This window comes from Martes martes (assembly GCF_963455335.1).
Source record: "Martes martes genome assembly, chromosome: 9".
In the NCBI taxonomy this organism is placed as follows: Eukaryota; Metazoa; Chordata; class Mammalia; order Carnivora; family Mustelidae; genus Martes; species Martes martes.
This window is the reverse complement of record NC_137896.1, coordinates 28,937,347-28,953,127: the sequence shown is the minus strand read 5'-3', so window position 1 is coordinate 28,953,127 and position 15,781 is coordinate 28,937,347. Positions and strand designations below refer to the sequence as shown.

The window sequence follows — 15,781 nt, the reverse complement described above, 5'->3', positions numbered from 1 at the left end:
ATCGAGCCCCGCTTTGGGCTCTCTGCTCGGCGGGGGGCCTGCTTCCTCCTCTCTCTCTGCCTGATTCTCTGCCTACTTGTGATCTCTGTCAAATAAAAAAATAAAATCTTAAAAAAAAAGATTTTATGTATTTATTTGAGAGAAAGAGAGAGAGAGAGAATGGGTGGGGAGGAGGGGCAGAGGGAGAGGGAGAAACAGGCTGTCCACTGAGGAGGGAGCCTGACTCCGGGCTGGATCCCAGGACTCCTGAGATCACGACCTGAGCTGAAGGCAGAAGCTCAACCAGCTGAGCCACCCAGGTGCCCCAGGTGCACTTTACTGTGTGTAAATTATCTTAATAAAGTTGACTTGAAAACCTGAAGTAATAATAATAGGATACTAGTAATAACCATAAGACCACTTTACATGTACTGATAGGAAGCACCTCCGAAGTGTAGTAAGTGGGGGGAAACGGTGCAGAGAAATGTTAATAAAAGAAAAAAAAAAGATCTGTATTGTCTTGAATGTGCCTAAACTAATCCAAAACCTATGCAAGGAGCTAAGGATAGCGGCTTTGCATTGGTTGGGGGATGTGGGCTCAGAGGGTGGGAAGAAAAGGGAGGGATGATTCTTGTACATCTTATCGTATTTTGTTGTTTGAATCAGACCTACTTAGGTTTCCCTGTATCTGCTGCAACTCTTCCTAAGGGAACGTCCACATTTGTTCCCAATAATAAATAGATTTGCGTAAGAGTTCGCACCCCTCCTGGGGCACCTGGTTGGCTCAGTGGGTTGAGCGAGGGACTCTTGGTTTCAACTCAGGTCATGATGTTCCCCGGTGAGATTGAGCCCCAGCTACCCCCCCCCCCCCCCCCCCCCGCTCAGCGAGGAGTCCCCTTTACATTCTCTCTCCGTCTCTCTCCTCCTCGGACTACCCCTCAAACAAACAAACAAACAAAATATTAAAAAATATATTTTAAGAAGAAAGTTAACACCTCTCCCTATCAGAATACCGGCTACTCATTCTCCGAATTTACTACTCAGTACACAAACCTTTAAAGAAAGAAACAGATATTGCCAAAGCAGGAAGGATCCCCTGCGTCTGGGAGTCTGTGGCTTTGCGCAGTTGTTCCCGGCGGCCACCCAGGGACGGGGACTGCCCGCGCCCGCCTCGCCTTAGCGGGGCACCAAGCCCGCAGCGCCGCGGCTCCACCCGCTCCCCCGACCGGCGCGCAGGGGCTGGCGGCCACCTCGACGCCCAGTAGCGTTCGGAGTCGCCGGCGCACCTGCCTCTCGAGGGCGCCCGCCTCCCTTCCTCTAGGGGCACTTCCTTCGGGTTCGGGCCAGGGCCCCTCTGGGCAGGGTTGGTGAGCAGGCGGAGACAGAGGTCCGCCCAGGGGACCGCAGAGTGGGGCGACCGAGCAGCAGCAGGTGGCCCCCCCAGCCCTGCTCTCTCCTCCACCAGCCCCCGATGGACCTCAAAGGCCCTTCCGGGGGGCCCCGCCCCATCCCCACCCCACCCCCGCTCCGCCCCCGCGGGGAGAGCGCGCCGAGACCTACCCCGCGGCTTGGCGTTGGCGGATCCCCGAGGGGCCGCACGGATTCCGCCGGCCCTGCTCCTACCCTTAGACGGCCGCTCCGGTTCCCCGAGGGCGCACGGGATCTGGCCGGCGGCCAGGGTCGGGCGGATGGGCTGCGGGGTTCCGTGCGGGGTGGCGCGGGAGGCGGCGGGCCGGCTGCTCTGTGCGTGGGTCGGCCTGGATTCAGCCGGGGCGGAGCCGGGAGCCAGGAGCCGCGTCGTGGAGGCCGGGGCGCTCTCAGCGATGGGCTGGGGGCCTCGGAGAGCTGGAGGGTCGTGGGCGTGGCTGCTGCTGCTGCTGCTCTTGAGACTACCTTTGCCGGTGTCGGGGGTCGAGGCGTTTCAAGGTGAGTGCGACGTGCCCCGCCGGGCCGGCGAGGTCGCTGTCAGCCACCACGGTGGCTGGAAGGACAAGGGGGGGTCTCCGCAGGACTTGTTCGGGGACTCTCAGCTGTACTTGGGCTGGCCTTGGGGCCCAGACCGACACATTCTGCCCACAGTGCCAATAGCAAAGCATTGGCAGGTCCCCTCTGAGCATCTGCCCAAGTTCCCAAACTCCTCTGACAGGTTTCTCTGCCTTGACCACCCCCAGACCCCACCCACCGGTGTGGACTTTCCTGCATCTCCCTCCCTGAGGCCCAGCGCACTGGTTGCCCAGAGCCCCTGCTGTGCCCTCAGACTCATGCAGGCCGCATGCTCAGCTCGCATCCCAGGGTCTGGGGGCAGTGTGTGTGTGTTGTTGATGTTGTTGCCTTGTTTGATGAGATAGAGAAAGGTACTTCAGACAGAAGGGGCCCTGGAAGGTAATCTCCACAACCCCGGTGTGCAGGAGGACTGACTGAGTCCTGTTCCCTCTATGGAAGCACCCTGTTCGGGGACTGGGAGCACACCTGGGAGGGGGCAGGAATGGCCAGCCGGGCTGGGCAGCCTGGGGGCGCTGGGTTCCAGAGCACTGTCGAGGAGTACCCAATAGGGATAGGGTCCTGTTCTGTCCTGGGGCCCCAAGAGAGTAGGATGACAGTCCTTATGCCTTTGGATGACTGCTCCTCCTCAGCCTGGGGTGGGGGGTGGTTGGGAGAGGGTGGGATGACCCCTGAGATGAGTGGAGAAGAGCTTTGCACTCCCGAACATCACACTGGCTCCCGAACCCTCATCATCACAGCTCCATCTCTGCCTCCCCTTCTTCCTCAGGGGTGCCATGAAGAGAATCCCCAACCCGCATGCACACATGCACACAGGCACACCCTCCCCTCTTTACCTGGGAGGCCCATGGCCAGCAAGAGGAAGTTCTCCACACACAGTTAGTCCTCTCTGGGATGGGTTGCCCCCCACTTATGCCTCCTCCTAGATTCACTCTGATCCCTTCCCCATCGTGGCAACTGGCTCATCCAAACCAGGAGGGCTTCCTGGGAGAAGGGGACTGCTATAGCTGCTGCTATTCTGAGTCTCTGATGATGAGGTCTGGGGGAGAGGATAGAGGAAGAGAAAGGAGTTGGGGTGGCCTGGCAGGAGCTGGAACACTTCCGCAGTCCGCCGTCTGAACGTGGGGTCAGGGCTGGCTGGGTGCTGGGTAGCTGTCAGTTCTGGGAGCTGGGCTTGCTTCCCCAGGGATTGTGTCAGAGGACAGGGAGGGCTGCCTACAGGCTCTGGGCTGCCTGGGGCCTGACTCCTGCAGGGCGGTTGTGGCAAGAGCTGCTGGGACCCACTGTGGGGTGCAGGGCTGGGAGCATTCCAGGGGAGCATTCCAGAGCCTTCTGAGTAATGCTTGGCTCTGATATTCCTCCAGAGCCCCCTTAAGCACGCCCGGCCTGGGAGCACTCAGGCTGTGTTCCCCCAGGCTGCCCCACCTTGAAAGATCCTGGAATCAGGCTTCTGAGCTAGGGTCCCTGGAAGTCCCGCTTCCAGCATGAGGCCCCCAAGGGGAGCTCTGGACAAGGTGGGCCTCCGCAGACATCTGGCTGTTGTTTTTCCCAGATGGTGGAGACATAGGCATCCTCTCTTCACAGATCTCTCACCCCAAAGGCATCTGCTGCCCAGTCTAAAAATACCCCAGGCTGCCTCCCCTTTCCCTTCCCTTCTGCACTGGGGGCCTTGATCTCTTCCTTGTGGTCTCTGACCCCCAAGCCTCCCCCAGGTCAATGGGGCTCCTACCTCCCCAGCTGAGCTATCCTTCCCAGGCTTTCTTCTGCCTGGTGGTTCCTCAGTTCCAAGGATGCCCCATGGGTGGCCATCCTTTCCCAGGCTTTGAATGTTGAAGATGGAGTCTCCTGTTCCACCTGGCTGAGGTCCTATAACCTCATCCCTCCGCCGTCCCCACCTCCCTGTGCCCGCCTCATCTTTTACTCTGTCCTCCCCCCAGGAAACCACCCTGGAAAACCAGTCACCTTGCACTGGGTCCCGGATGGAAGAGTCAGGCGCGTGGTCACCCTGGAGGAGCCGGTTAGTGCCAGCTCGTCCTTCCCCTCGCAGGGGCCCAGGGTCTTCCAGCCCCTCTGCCCCTCTTCATTCAGCCTGGCAGTTTGGCTGGGGTCCTTTTGGCCCCTTCCCCGAGGGTTGGCAGGTGGGGGTGGGGAGATAGCTGGCTCACATGAGCCTTCACACATGGAAGTCATTTTCAGGCTTCCTCCCCCTTGCTCCCTCCCTCCCAGAATTATCCAGGCCACCCCCACCCTCCCAGCAGAGGTGGAGCCAGAATTTGTGGGGCCTGAAACGGTTTCAGGGACCTCTTTAAGAAAACACCCAAATATCTTCCTTTTGCCAAGTTTACTAGAACATGTTACCCTGTGGACACATTGTTGTTCCCTCTGGGAAAACTTCACCCTCCCCGGCTCATGCAGAATCCACTTCTGGACAGGGCACACTGGTCACTCTCCTAGTGTTGTCCAAGGGCAGCTGACTTTGTTTCTCCAGGACGCTCTGCCCCAGCTTCCTGCCAATGCCCACCCATCACTTTCAGAATAACTGTGTCCCCATCTGTATTGGTCACACAGCTGTGCTACAAACCAGGAGGCCAGTGCCCTTAGTATCCCCATTTCACAGAAAGGCAAACTGAAGCCCAGAAAGGTTGAGAAAGTGTCCAAGGTCACACAACCTGAGACCAGAAGCCCAGAAGCCTGAGGCCCACTAAAGTCTGAAAGACTTGTAACCATTGACCAGTGGCCCCCCAGATCTAGAGAACCCCCTTCATCCTGAGTTTTCAGGCAAGAGAAGACAACCCACTGTCTAAGCCAGCAAGGAGGAAGGCAGGTGGACACTGCCATTAAGGCTAGGAGGGCCCCACAGGCCCAGCAGCTTTTAACCTAGGACCTTCCCTGGGCCCCTGAGACCCTCAGGGACCCCCATTCAAGCTGGCCCAAGCTTTGAGTTGGTTGTCCTGGACACCACTGGCAGAAGGGAAGTCTAGGCACATGCTGGGGTCACAGTGACTGTGGTCCTCCCTCCCAGTCCAGCCTGGGCTGTGATGAGGCTGGCATCCCAGAAGGCATTGCTTTCCCCTGCCTCCGGGAAGCCTGCCAAGATGAGGACAGCAGGCAGAGTTGAGGCAGGGAATCCCGTCCAAGAGGCAGCAAATACCCACATTTCAGGTTAGGGGTGGGGTGCGTAGTGAATAGCAGGGTCGCCAGGAGAGCAGGAAGCAAGGACATCAGGGGCTTTAGGACAGAGAGAGGGGAGCCCAGGGCTGGTGTTGAGGTAGGAGGAGGCTTTCCATCTGGGGCAGCTGTCCGTGCTTAGTGCCAACATTTCTCCAACAAAGTAAGTGGCATTCTGGTCACATGAGCTCATGCTTAGAGCCTTGGAGAGGTCTCTTGACTGGGGTGGGGGAGCTTGTCTGCTCCCCACCTGCAGAGAAAAGGCCCCCAGAAGAATCTGAGCCCCTTGGCCTGGGGCCCAGCCCAATGCATGGTGGGATAAAAGGGAAGCGCCAGCAAGGGTGGGGGCCCACATTCCCAAGACACAACAGCTCTCCACGATGCTCCTGGGCCCGCTCCAACTCTGGGCCCCCAGCCAGGCAGAGTGGACAAGGCGGGGCAGAGGGGGTATTCCCACAGGGTGGGAGAGGCAAAGAAACTGTGGGGAAGGAGAGGCTGGCCCAGGCTCGGCCTCCTGACATCTAGCTGAGATGTTTTCCTCTCGGTCTGGAATTGGGGGGCAGGGGTTAATATTTACTCCACGGGCTCAGTGAAGCAGGTGTGGGGCAGGCCTTCAGGAGGCCAGGGAAATTTTTGATTTGTCAGAATTGGACAAGGAGGGAGTAAAGTCTGAATTCTACAGGGAGTGGGGAGCAGCAAGATATAGAAAAAAGAGGTTGTAAGGATGCCCGTGTCCTCCACCCAATGTCTTCAGGACCCCACTGTCCTCCCCACTTAGAGCAAGGCTTCTGGCTGTGAAGCAGGAGGGAGAGCCAGAGGAAGAGCCCGGTCACCCTGTGTAAGGCAGCACACCTTTCTGGGATGCCTTGTCTCATCTCTCCGGAGGACATTCTCCTAGTGGGCTGTGTCAAATGCCTGTTGTCAGAACCAAAAGCACCCCGAGTTTGGGAACATATATGCCTGCATATTCTCACCCCCACACCCATCCATACCTACCGTGGCAAGTGGGGAGCCTGCTGCCCCTTGCCCCCTGACTCTCCCTCACCAGCCTGCTCCCCATCCCACCTGCACCCTCAGCCCTGCTCTCCTTCTTGCCCAGGTCTCGAAGCTAGACTCGGGGCTGGTGGCCTTGAAGGCCGAAGGGCAGGAGCTCCTGCTGGAGCTGGAGAAGAGCCAGTGAGTACCAGGCTGGGGAGGAGGCTATCAACCAAGAACAACCCCCCACTCTCTGGGGAGGGGGGAATCTGGAGAGGCAGGGACTGAGGGGAACACATGAGGGAGGTGACAGAAAAAGGCACACCAGCCCATGACCGGGTCCCTCAAGGGAGAAACGGGCTGCTGAGGCTGGGTCAGGCCAGCTATGGGGCACACACCCCACTCCAGCCCCAGGAGCACCTTGTTAGCTTCCTGCCAGAAATGAGTGAGCATCACCCTGTGGGTGCTCAAAGGGTGTGCCAAGTCCAAAGAGACTCCGAGATGGATTCCAAAGTTGGGTAGGTGCTCAGGGCTGAGGGACAGCAGGGACAAAGGTGCAGTAGCTAGCAAATCAAGGTGCTTTCAGGGGGCAGCAATTTGTCTAGCTTGCCTGGAGGGTCTCCATCTGCAGGGAAGGGAGCAGTGGGAAATGAAACTGGAGAGACACGTTAGGGCCAGATCACAGAGGCCATTTTAAGGCTGAGTGTCCAGGATGGGGCAAAGGCAAAGATTCTGAGCTGGTGAATGAGGAGGCAGAGCTGGGCCAGGTGGGAGGGGTGTCGAAGGTGGAGCGTGGGGTCTGGAAACCACCCAGACGGAATTACCAACAGCTTTCATTCATTGAATGCTTGCTTCATCGGACGCACTGTTCCAAGCACTCTACACATGCTGACTTCTTCCCCCATGGAGCCAGATGTACCAGGAACACATTCTAGTTCCACACATCTCAGCACAGTTCTTCTGGGGTTCAACATCCCCACACAGGAAAGGGGGTGACCACATCACCTACTCCTCAGGTTGAGTGTGTTGTGTGTGTTGGGGGAGCCAAACTGGAGAAGGTGGAGCAAAGACTATGAGGTGGAGAAGCCCGCATCGCAGGTCTTTGCGGTGGTCTGGTAGTAAAGAGATCAAGGCGAGATGGGGGTTGAGGATTTTCTTTACAGAAGAGAAGTTGACTCATGGTTCATTCACCTTGGCGAGAAGGACTCTGGACAGATGGAGAAGAATGGTGGTATCGTTACTGGAGTGGGGTCTGAAGAAGGTGGGGATGGGGATTCCTGCTCTGGTGGGCAGGCAGGAGCAGCTGTGAGCAAGTGGGGATTCTCTTTTTCTCTGGAAGCATGGGGTGAGCATCACTGATGGATAGGTGGGGAGATATGTACGGTCTAGGGGCCAGAGAAGATCTGAAAGATTTGGGGGGCAGGAAAGAAGACAAGAGAGGGTTGACCAGATGCCCAACAAGGCTGAGCAGCAGGTAGGGCCACCAAGGGAGGTTGCTGCACTTCCTTGGCTCCGGGTCCCACTTCCTCATCAGTGTCTCCTGAATCCTCCTTCCTGCCCCTCCCCAGACCAACAGACCCAGATGCCTGCCACAGGTCCCACAGGGACCACAAACTCTTTCCCCATTCCTGCTCCTCCCTGGTGCCTCCCACACCCCCACTTCCCACACCTCAGCCATTGCCAAGGCTCCTTCCTGCCCTCCACCTTTCTCCCTCTAGCCCAGGGTTTTTCTGATCTGAGCAACGCACGGTGGTTCCTGTCCATTCCCGAACATCCTCGTGGGTGCTTCCTCAGTGCTAGCATTCAGGGAGGAAGGCTGGGAGGGCATCCTGGAAGAGGCCAGGCTGAATTAGGTGACTCCTACAACACTCCCTTCCCAGCAGGCTGCTGGCCCCAGGATACACAGAAACCCACTATAGCCCAGACGGGCAGCCAGTGGTGCTGGTCCCCAACCATACGGTGAGATACTTCCAAGGGCTCTGAGGACAGGGTAAGGGTGATGGGGGGGGGGTGTGCTCCCCGAGGACCTCTCCACCATTCCTTCCCCATTCTCCTCCTCTTCTTAAGGAGAGCCTGCAGCCAGCCCCCCACCATGCTCTCTCTCTCTCTTTCTTACGCCTCCCAGTTCAGCCCTGGCTGAGCTTTGGGGCTGGGTCCCTTGCTCTCCAGGACCACTGCCTCTACCATGGGCACGTGAGGGGCTTCCCTGACTCCCAGGTGGTCTTCAGCACCTGCTCTGGGATGAGGTGAGGCATTCTGGGGGAGGGGCCTGGGCCTGGGGCTGGGGAAACAGTCCCTTCTCACCCTTCTCTGCACTCCTCGCACCCTAGGGGCCTGATCACACTGGACAGGAATGCCAGTTACTATGTGCATCCTTGGTCAGCCAGAGACTCTGAGGCCTTCGTCACTCACAAGATGTTCCAGATCGGGCAGCTGCTTGGCTGGAAAGGGGCCTGTGGCCACAGGGATGCCAGGAACAAAAGGCACATGGCTAGCCTTTCTCGTGCCACTCAGGTCAAGGTCAGGGGCACCGATAGGAGTGGGAATGGGAATGCAGTAACCACAGCCCTCCAAATCACAAGAAATAGGAATACACTGTCCCAGTTCAGGGCTTCCAATCCTGACATTTCTATCTGGAGGCTGAAGAAACAAGTTCTAGCAGTCTTTAAAGTTAAATTTGTGCTTCCTGGGAATTGAGGTTAGCGGTCAGGACTCAAGCTTGGCAGCCTACCACTGAAGGTCACCATTGCCTCTCCCCAGGAGAGGCGGGAGGTCGGCAGGATCCCAAAGTTCTTGGAGTTGTACATTGTGGCTGACCATACGCTGGTGAGCCAGAGGCCCCAGGGGGCTGGCAGGGTGGGATGAGGCGGGTTCAGCCTGTGACACCCTCTTATGTCTGCCTTTCCAGTTTTTGACCCAGCACCGGAACTTGAACCACACCAAACAGCGTCTCCTGGAGGTGGCCAACTATGTGGACCAGGTTGGCGTTGGTGGAAAGACAGCCCTGATGGGGGTGACTGCCACATAGGCTGGCAAGTCCTGGGGCGGGAGGTGTGGGGGCTGGGAGATGAGATGGGGGTTTGGGATGTGGCAGTCTTGGAGATGAGGCCAGGGAACGAGCAGACACCCCAGGGAGGAGCACCGGCACTGTGGCCTGTCCTGTCCTCACTCTCCCCGCCCCACCCTCCCTCACCCCCATCTTCCTGTCCTCACCCCCATCGCGTCCACAGATTCTCAGGACTCTGGACATTCAGGTGGCCCTGACCGGCCTGGAAGTGTGGACGGAGCAGGACCAGAGCCGCGTCACGCCAGACGCCAATGCCACGCTCTGGGCCTTCCTGCACTGGCGCCGAGGGCTGAGGGCACGGCGGCCACACGACTCCGCGCAGCTGCTCACGTGGGTGCCCCCGACGCCCACGCGGGGCCCCGACCCGGCGGCCCAGAATCCTGGTCCCTCCGGGTCATGCTGCATTCTGCCTTCAGGGGCCGCGCCTTCCAGGGCGCCACCGTGGGCCTGGCGCCCATCGAGGGCATGTGTTGCGCGGAGAGCTCCGGAGGCGTGAGCACGGTGAGCTCCATCCCCCTCCTCCCCCCTCGCCCCCACCCTGCCCGCCCCCGACAGCCATCGGGAGCAGGGGCAGGTGGCTGGGGGCAAGGAAGGGCTAGGGGGAGGAGGCGGCGTCCCCGCAGCCCGCCCCGACTGTCCCCACTCCCTCTCAGGACCACTCAGAGCTTCCCATTGGCGCAGCAGCCACCATGGCCCATGAGATAGGTCACAGCCTTGGCCTCAGCCACGACCCTGACGGCTGCTGTGTGGAGGCGGCGGCCGAGCAAGGCGGCTGTGTCATGGCCGCGGCCACGGGGTACGAACGCCGCGGTCCGGCAGGGGCTGCGGGGGAGGCCCCGCGGGACCAGGGTGCTTTCCTCGGCTGCCTTTCTTTGGGAGAAATGGTTACGCTTCCATTTTCTCTTCCGTAAGATGGGGATATGATCATAGCACGCCCGAGAGTTCTTTATGACGCTTGAAGGGAGGAAACGCAGAAAAAGTGGATTGTCCAAAGTATGAAGATTATTTTCAGAACATTCTAGCAAGGATTCTCCAACCCCGGGAGGAACAGCTCTAGGTTGCGATCCGACCTCGAGTCCTGGGCTTGCCTGGTCCTGGCGTGACGCCCTCCAGCCTCGGGCTCACGGCGTGACCTTGTGCAGGTTCCTTGTCTTCTTTGGGCCCGGCTTTTAGAGGCTCCGGGCCGCTGGTCGCTTAGGCAGTGTGATTGCGTCCGGGGTCTGTGTGGCCAAGTACAGGAGGTACTGGTGGGAGGGGATGGGAGACGAGCAGGGGGCCGAGGGTGGCGGTGCCAGCACGCCCGATGCCCTTCCCCGCCGGTAGGCGCCCATTCCCGCGGGTGTTCAGCGCCTGCAGCCGGCGCCAGCTGCGCGCCTTCTTCCGCAAGGGGGGCGGTGCGTGCCTTTCCAACGCACCCGACTCCGGGCTCCTTGTGCCCCGGACGCGCTGCGGGAACGGCCTCGTGGAGGACGGCGAGGAGTGCGACTGCGGCGCCAGCCAGGTCAGGTCCACGCTCCCGGCCCCCGGCTACCCGAGGCTGGCGCCCCACCCTCCCCTTCCTCAACGCCCCTCCGAGGTCTGGGGCGCGGCATCCTTACCGGCTGGTCCCCCATCCCCTTTTCGGCTCCAGGAGTGCCCGGACGCCTGCTGCTTCGCCCACAACTGCTCGCTGCGCGCGGGGGCCCAGTGCACCCACGGGGACTGCTGCGCTCGCTGCCTGGTGAGGGCGAGGGAGGCTCGGGGTGAGGGGTTAGGGGGCGCTTGCGAGCCCGCCTGTTGGTCTTGGCTGATTGGCGCGCTCGGGTCCCCCGGCGGGTGCCGGCTGTATTAGAGCAGGGGCCTGCCTGGCCCTCCAGCCTCTGTGCCGCGTTCTCCGTCTGGATCTCATTGTCTGTTGTCCCTCTGTGCCTTGGCCAACCTCCCTCCACCTGGTCACCTGCGTAGCTGAAGCCGGCCGGCGTGCCGTGCCGCCGAGCTGTGGGTGACTGTGACCTCCCAGAGTTTTGCACGGGCGCCTCCCCTTACTGCCCCCCGGACATTTACCTCCTGGACGGCTCGCCCTGTGCCGGCGGCCGGGGCTACTGCTGGGATGGCGCATGTCCTACACTGGAGCAGCAGTGCCAGCAGCTCTGGGGGCCTGGTGAGACTACCGGAGCACCCCGGCCCATCCTCGGTTGTGCGCTGTTTTCTACTCCGGGGAAGATGGGGGGATTGCTGGGGGGACGGAAGCCAGTGCGGTTTCGCCCATGCTTCCTCAGGCTCCAGCCCAGCACCAGAGGCCTGTTTCCAGATCGTGAACTCCGCGGGAGACGCCCACGGAAACTGCGGCGAGGACAGCAAGGGTGGCTTTGTGCCTTGTGCGCAGAGGTGGGGAGTATAGGGGAGGGCGGGGAAGCTGGGTAGTGCGCTGGGGCAAGGACACATGTCGCTGATCGCCCTGCACTTTCCTCCCCAGGGATGCTCAGTGCGGGAAGCTGCAGTGCCTCGGTGGGGAGCAGCGGCCACGCCCACCGCACACTGTGCCGGTGGACTCCACCATTGGACTAGGCCGCGATGAGGTGACCTGCAGGGGAGTCTTTGTGCTGCCCGGTGTCCAGCTGGATGTGCTCGACTTGGGCCTGGTAGAGCCAGGCACCCAGTGTGGACCTAGCATGGTGAGCCCTGCACCCTTCCCCCAGTGCTGGAGTCCTGCCGGTGGGAGAATCACTCCCCCTAACCGCCCAGTGCACACACTGCCCCTAGGTGTGCCAGGACAGGCGCTGTGGAAACACTACTTTCTGGCAGCTCGAGCGATGCCTGGCAGCCTGCCATGGCCGTGGGGTGAGTGGCCAGAATGTGATGGGGGGGTGATGACCTTGGAGTTCCTGACCCGGTGGGATCCTCCTCCTCTCTTCTCCTCTGTAGGTTTGCAACAGTAACCAAAACTGCCACTGTGCTCCAGGCTGGGCTCCGCCCTTCTGCGACAAGCGAGGGTTTGGTGGCAGTGTGGACAGTGGCCCCATGCAGCCTGAAGGTGTGTCCATGGTGGACAAGTCGGGAGAGGCTGGGGAGGTGCCCCTGCTAAGTACTCAGACTTACCCTGTTGTCCACAGACCACAAGGCCTTCCTGCTGGCAGTGATGCTTAGCTTTGTGCTGCCGTTGCTCCTGGGGGCTGGCCTGGCCTGGTGCTGCTTCCGGTGCCCAGGATCCCGTCTCCTGCCATGCCTCTGGGGCTTGAGGAGGGATGCAGCAAGCCAAGGGTAGGCTCTGAGCCCACTCAAGCACTCCCTGCTCTGCAGAACTCAGCTGGGCCTGAGGAAGCTGGGGTGGGGTGCTCAGACCTTGCCCCTGGCTATACAGAGGAGGGGGTGGGCAGAGGCAGTGGAAAGGAGCCTTGAGCAGGAGGCCACAGTGGGTGGGTGTGGATCCCCATGGGGCCCCCAAGCCCTCCCAGTTACTGTGGTTCAACCCCCTTGACCCCCTCTTCTGTCTCTCCCACCAGGGGACTGCCTCACCCTAGCCTGCCTTTGTTCTACCAGCTCATCCTGCCGGTCTCGCTCCACTGTGCCATTCAGGACTTTCCTAGCCTCTCATGATTCATCTGCCTTTTTCCACTTCCTCTGCCTAAATCTCTTCTGTACATCTTTCAAGTTCACAAATGCTAGGCCTGGCACCTCCTTTCACTCCACACCACTGCTGAGCTAGGGGGCTGGCTGCTCTTGTGCCCAGGGCCTGCTCCTCACCCAGTTCTCCGTGACCTGGGAGGAGGTCACATGATACCTAAGCAGGGTTGATCACTGGGTGCTGGGCAGGAGAGGCCCCCTAGGGCACATCTGACACAGCCTGACCTTGGGAGTGCTCTGGACAAGTTGCGGGCAAGGGCCGGGTTTGGGCTAGAGACTGGGGCTGAGGGCAGCCTGGACAGGGGCAGGGCACCAGCCAGGTCCCAGGTCCCGAGAGGGCTTTGACACGATGAGCAGTGATTGCAGGTCTATGGGGGACGAGCAAGGTGCTCAGAGTTTGGTGTGTTGGTGTCAGGGGGCCTAGAGGCCAGGTGCGGTGGGGGCACCCACGTATCATCACTAAGGCAGAGTCTCGAGCGCAGTGGATACTGTTTCGGAGAGAGAGCGAAGGACAAGGCAAGGCTCTGGGAGATGGCACGTGGGCACCCAGGCATGGCTCGGAGTCATCGAGGGTGGCAGGGCCACCCAATGGCAAGGGGCACAGGAATACCTGATATTGGGGAGCACAGCCACCTGTTTTTGGAGTCTGAGTGATGCCAGTATCTGGAGGGTGCCAGGATGTTGGGGTGATGGCAGAGCTTGAGAAATATGTCAGGGCTAGAGAGAAGTGCCTGTGGCCCTGGGAGGGCAGGAGCCAGACCTGGAGCCTAGAACCACAGGGCCTCCCCAGGAGGGAGCAGGAGGGGAACTGGAGGCAGGGATATGGACCAGAAGGGCGAGACGCATTCAAGGCAGAACTCAGGTCAGGCGTGTCTGCTCAGGACCACTGTGCCAGCCTCCTGCCCTCTTATCCCACTGCTCAGGCCCAAAGATGGCCCAAACAGGGACTGCCCCCGCAGCGGTGTTCACACCATGGAATTGGTCCCAGCAGCCATTGGAGAGCCCCAGCCCTTGGGTGAGTGAGGCACAGAAGGAGATGGGGAGGGAAGTGAAGGATGTGCTCTTGCCTTCCACCTCCTTCTGGATGGGCCCCCCTCCTTTCCATGCAGCACCCAGACACCCTGAGGCCCCTCTGGCCCAGGGACTCCTGCCAGTGGTCACAATATGTGTTCTCCACCCATTGCTGCAGACCTTGAGAACTCTGCCAGAGCCCAGGAGCCACCCTGAGGGGCCTCTGGCTGGCTGCCCTGCCTGCAACCCCAAGGTAGGCGGGGCCCTCTACACCTCACCCACAACCTCTGTTGCCCCAACTCGGAGGTTGCTGATCTTGGGTTATTATGCAAGTGAGACATGACCCTGTGGAAGAGCATTGGTCATGGAGACCTGACGCTGGAAGGCCTTAGGGTGGGACAGAGAGAAGTCGTATCTCTTCTTGGGTCACTGATCCTCAGTGAGGGAGGAAAGGGGGTCTTGGCCCTCAGGGGCAACCCTTCCTCTTCATTTTCAGCAGGTCAAGTCCAGAAGCCGAGATCCTGTCACTGGTGAGAGGGAACTCCTGAGATGAGGACACTTACCGTCGACCTCTGACAGCCCCTCCAGGGACTTGGTCTCCCAGGGGCAGAGCCGCAGAGTCAGACCACCTGCACTTTGGCAGCCTACAAATTTCTTCCCTAAGTTGAGCCTGCCCACATACTCCAGGACCCCAGAGCTTTATCAGAAGGTGTGCAGTGCTGTCCCCATTCCTTAGGACTAGGGAATCCTGGTAGGGTACATACTGCAGCCCCAAAATATATCAGTCCAAGGAGAGAAGGTCATGTAGTCACTGACCTCCCGTCAGCAGGATGGGCATGACCCAGCCTCTGTCCGGGGAGCCCAGGGGTCTCTGCTCCATGTATTTTACCCAGACCCAGGTCTGCAGAGATGGTGACTGCTGGGCCAGAAGCCAGCTCTCAGGGCCCTACAGTTCAGATGGAGTCCACTTCCCTGGAGCCTGGCCCCAGCAAACAAACAAAATGAAACAAAACAAAAAAAAATCCTTGGGACCCTCCTCCTTCGCTTTTCCTGCCTTATCTTGTCTCTCAGGCGCTTCCTCAGCCTCACCCCTATTCTTGGTCCTGCACTTGAGGTTTCGGTGGAGTGTGGGGTCTGCTGTGGCCACAATTCACCCTCTCCTCCATTCCATGGGATGGGATAGTGGGAGCTGTTTTAAAAAGGACACCCAAGAAGAAGTCAAAAGAGAGACAAGCTGCCTTTGAGCCTCTGTGAGTCTTTCTCTGTGTATCGATTCAACCCCAGAGGGCTCCCTATGGGTCCTAAGGGATGGTAGCTGGTGGGTGGGGCCTCAGATGGCAGCCAGGGCCCCAGATGTACCTGGGCATAGGATGCTGTTCTCTAGCTTGAACCATCCCTTTGCCCCACCTCTTTTGCCTCCCTTGGAGATGCTGAGAAGCCACTTACTCATGGAAGCATTGCTGGGTGACCTTCTGTATCAGTCAGCTGTTGCTATAGAACAAAACCACTCCCAAAACATAGTAGTAGCTGGAAACAACTAATTCTGTGAATTGGAAAATTAGGTGTAATTCAGCTGCTGCTCAGCTGGGCCGATCTACTTCTGGGTTTGGCTGGCTGTTGGCTAGAGTGATGAGGATGAGCAGGCTAGGCACCCATTTTCCGACAGACTAGCTCAGGCTTGCTCACATGAGGGCTGCGGAGGGTTCGAGAGAGCAGGAGCAGGGCAAGGCAGGTGATGCACTTACCTTGAGCACCAAAAAAAAAAAAAAAAAAAAAAAGCGATCAAGATATATCTTAATGCAAAAGATGCAAAAGTCAAAAGATCAAAATTAATGCCAAAAAAAAAAAATCAATCGCGAACAAGATATCAGAATTTTAACAGAAGACTGGATCAGTGACAGTGTCACGCCAAGCCACTTTGGAACCTGAGGCAGAAGGAAAAATTTGTAATAGTGATCATTTCTCACCCCATTCCCA

At 59.2% G+C, this 15,781-nt stretch overlaps 1 protein-coding gene across 1 annotated transcript; it reads left to right on the top strand.

Moving 5' to 3' along the window:
- Window positions 1-1,802: 1,802 nt before the first annotated feature.
- Window positions 1,803-15,559, top strand: ADAM33 (ADAM metallopeptidase domain 33; the record flags this gene model as incomplete). Its single annotated transcript, XM_080813614.1, has 22 exons — window positions 1,803-1,905; window positions 3,918-3,997; window positions 6,248-6,324; window positions 8,007-8,082; window positions 8,293-8,369; window positions 8,454-8,643; window positions 8,884-8,949; window positions 9,032-9,103; window positions 9,354-9,520; window positions 9,607-9,691; window positions 9,844-9,986; window positions 10,514-10,691; window positions 10,821-10,910; window positions 11,135-11,330; window positions 11,449-11,557; window positions 11,646-11,844; window positions 11,933-12,010; window positions 12,095-12,203; window positions 12,283-12,430; window positions 13,717-13,808; window positions 13,983-14,057; window positions 14,301-15,559. 21 exons carry the CDS (start codon window positions 1,803-1,805, stop codon window positions 14,018-14,020), a joined length of 2,373 nt encoding a protein of 790 aa, XP_080669740.1. The 3' UTR covers window positions 14,021-14,057; window positions 14,301-15,559.
- Between the last annotated feature and the right edge of the window lie 222 nt (window positions 15,560-15,781).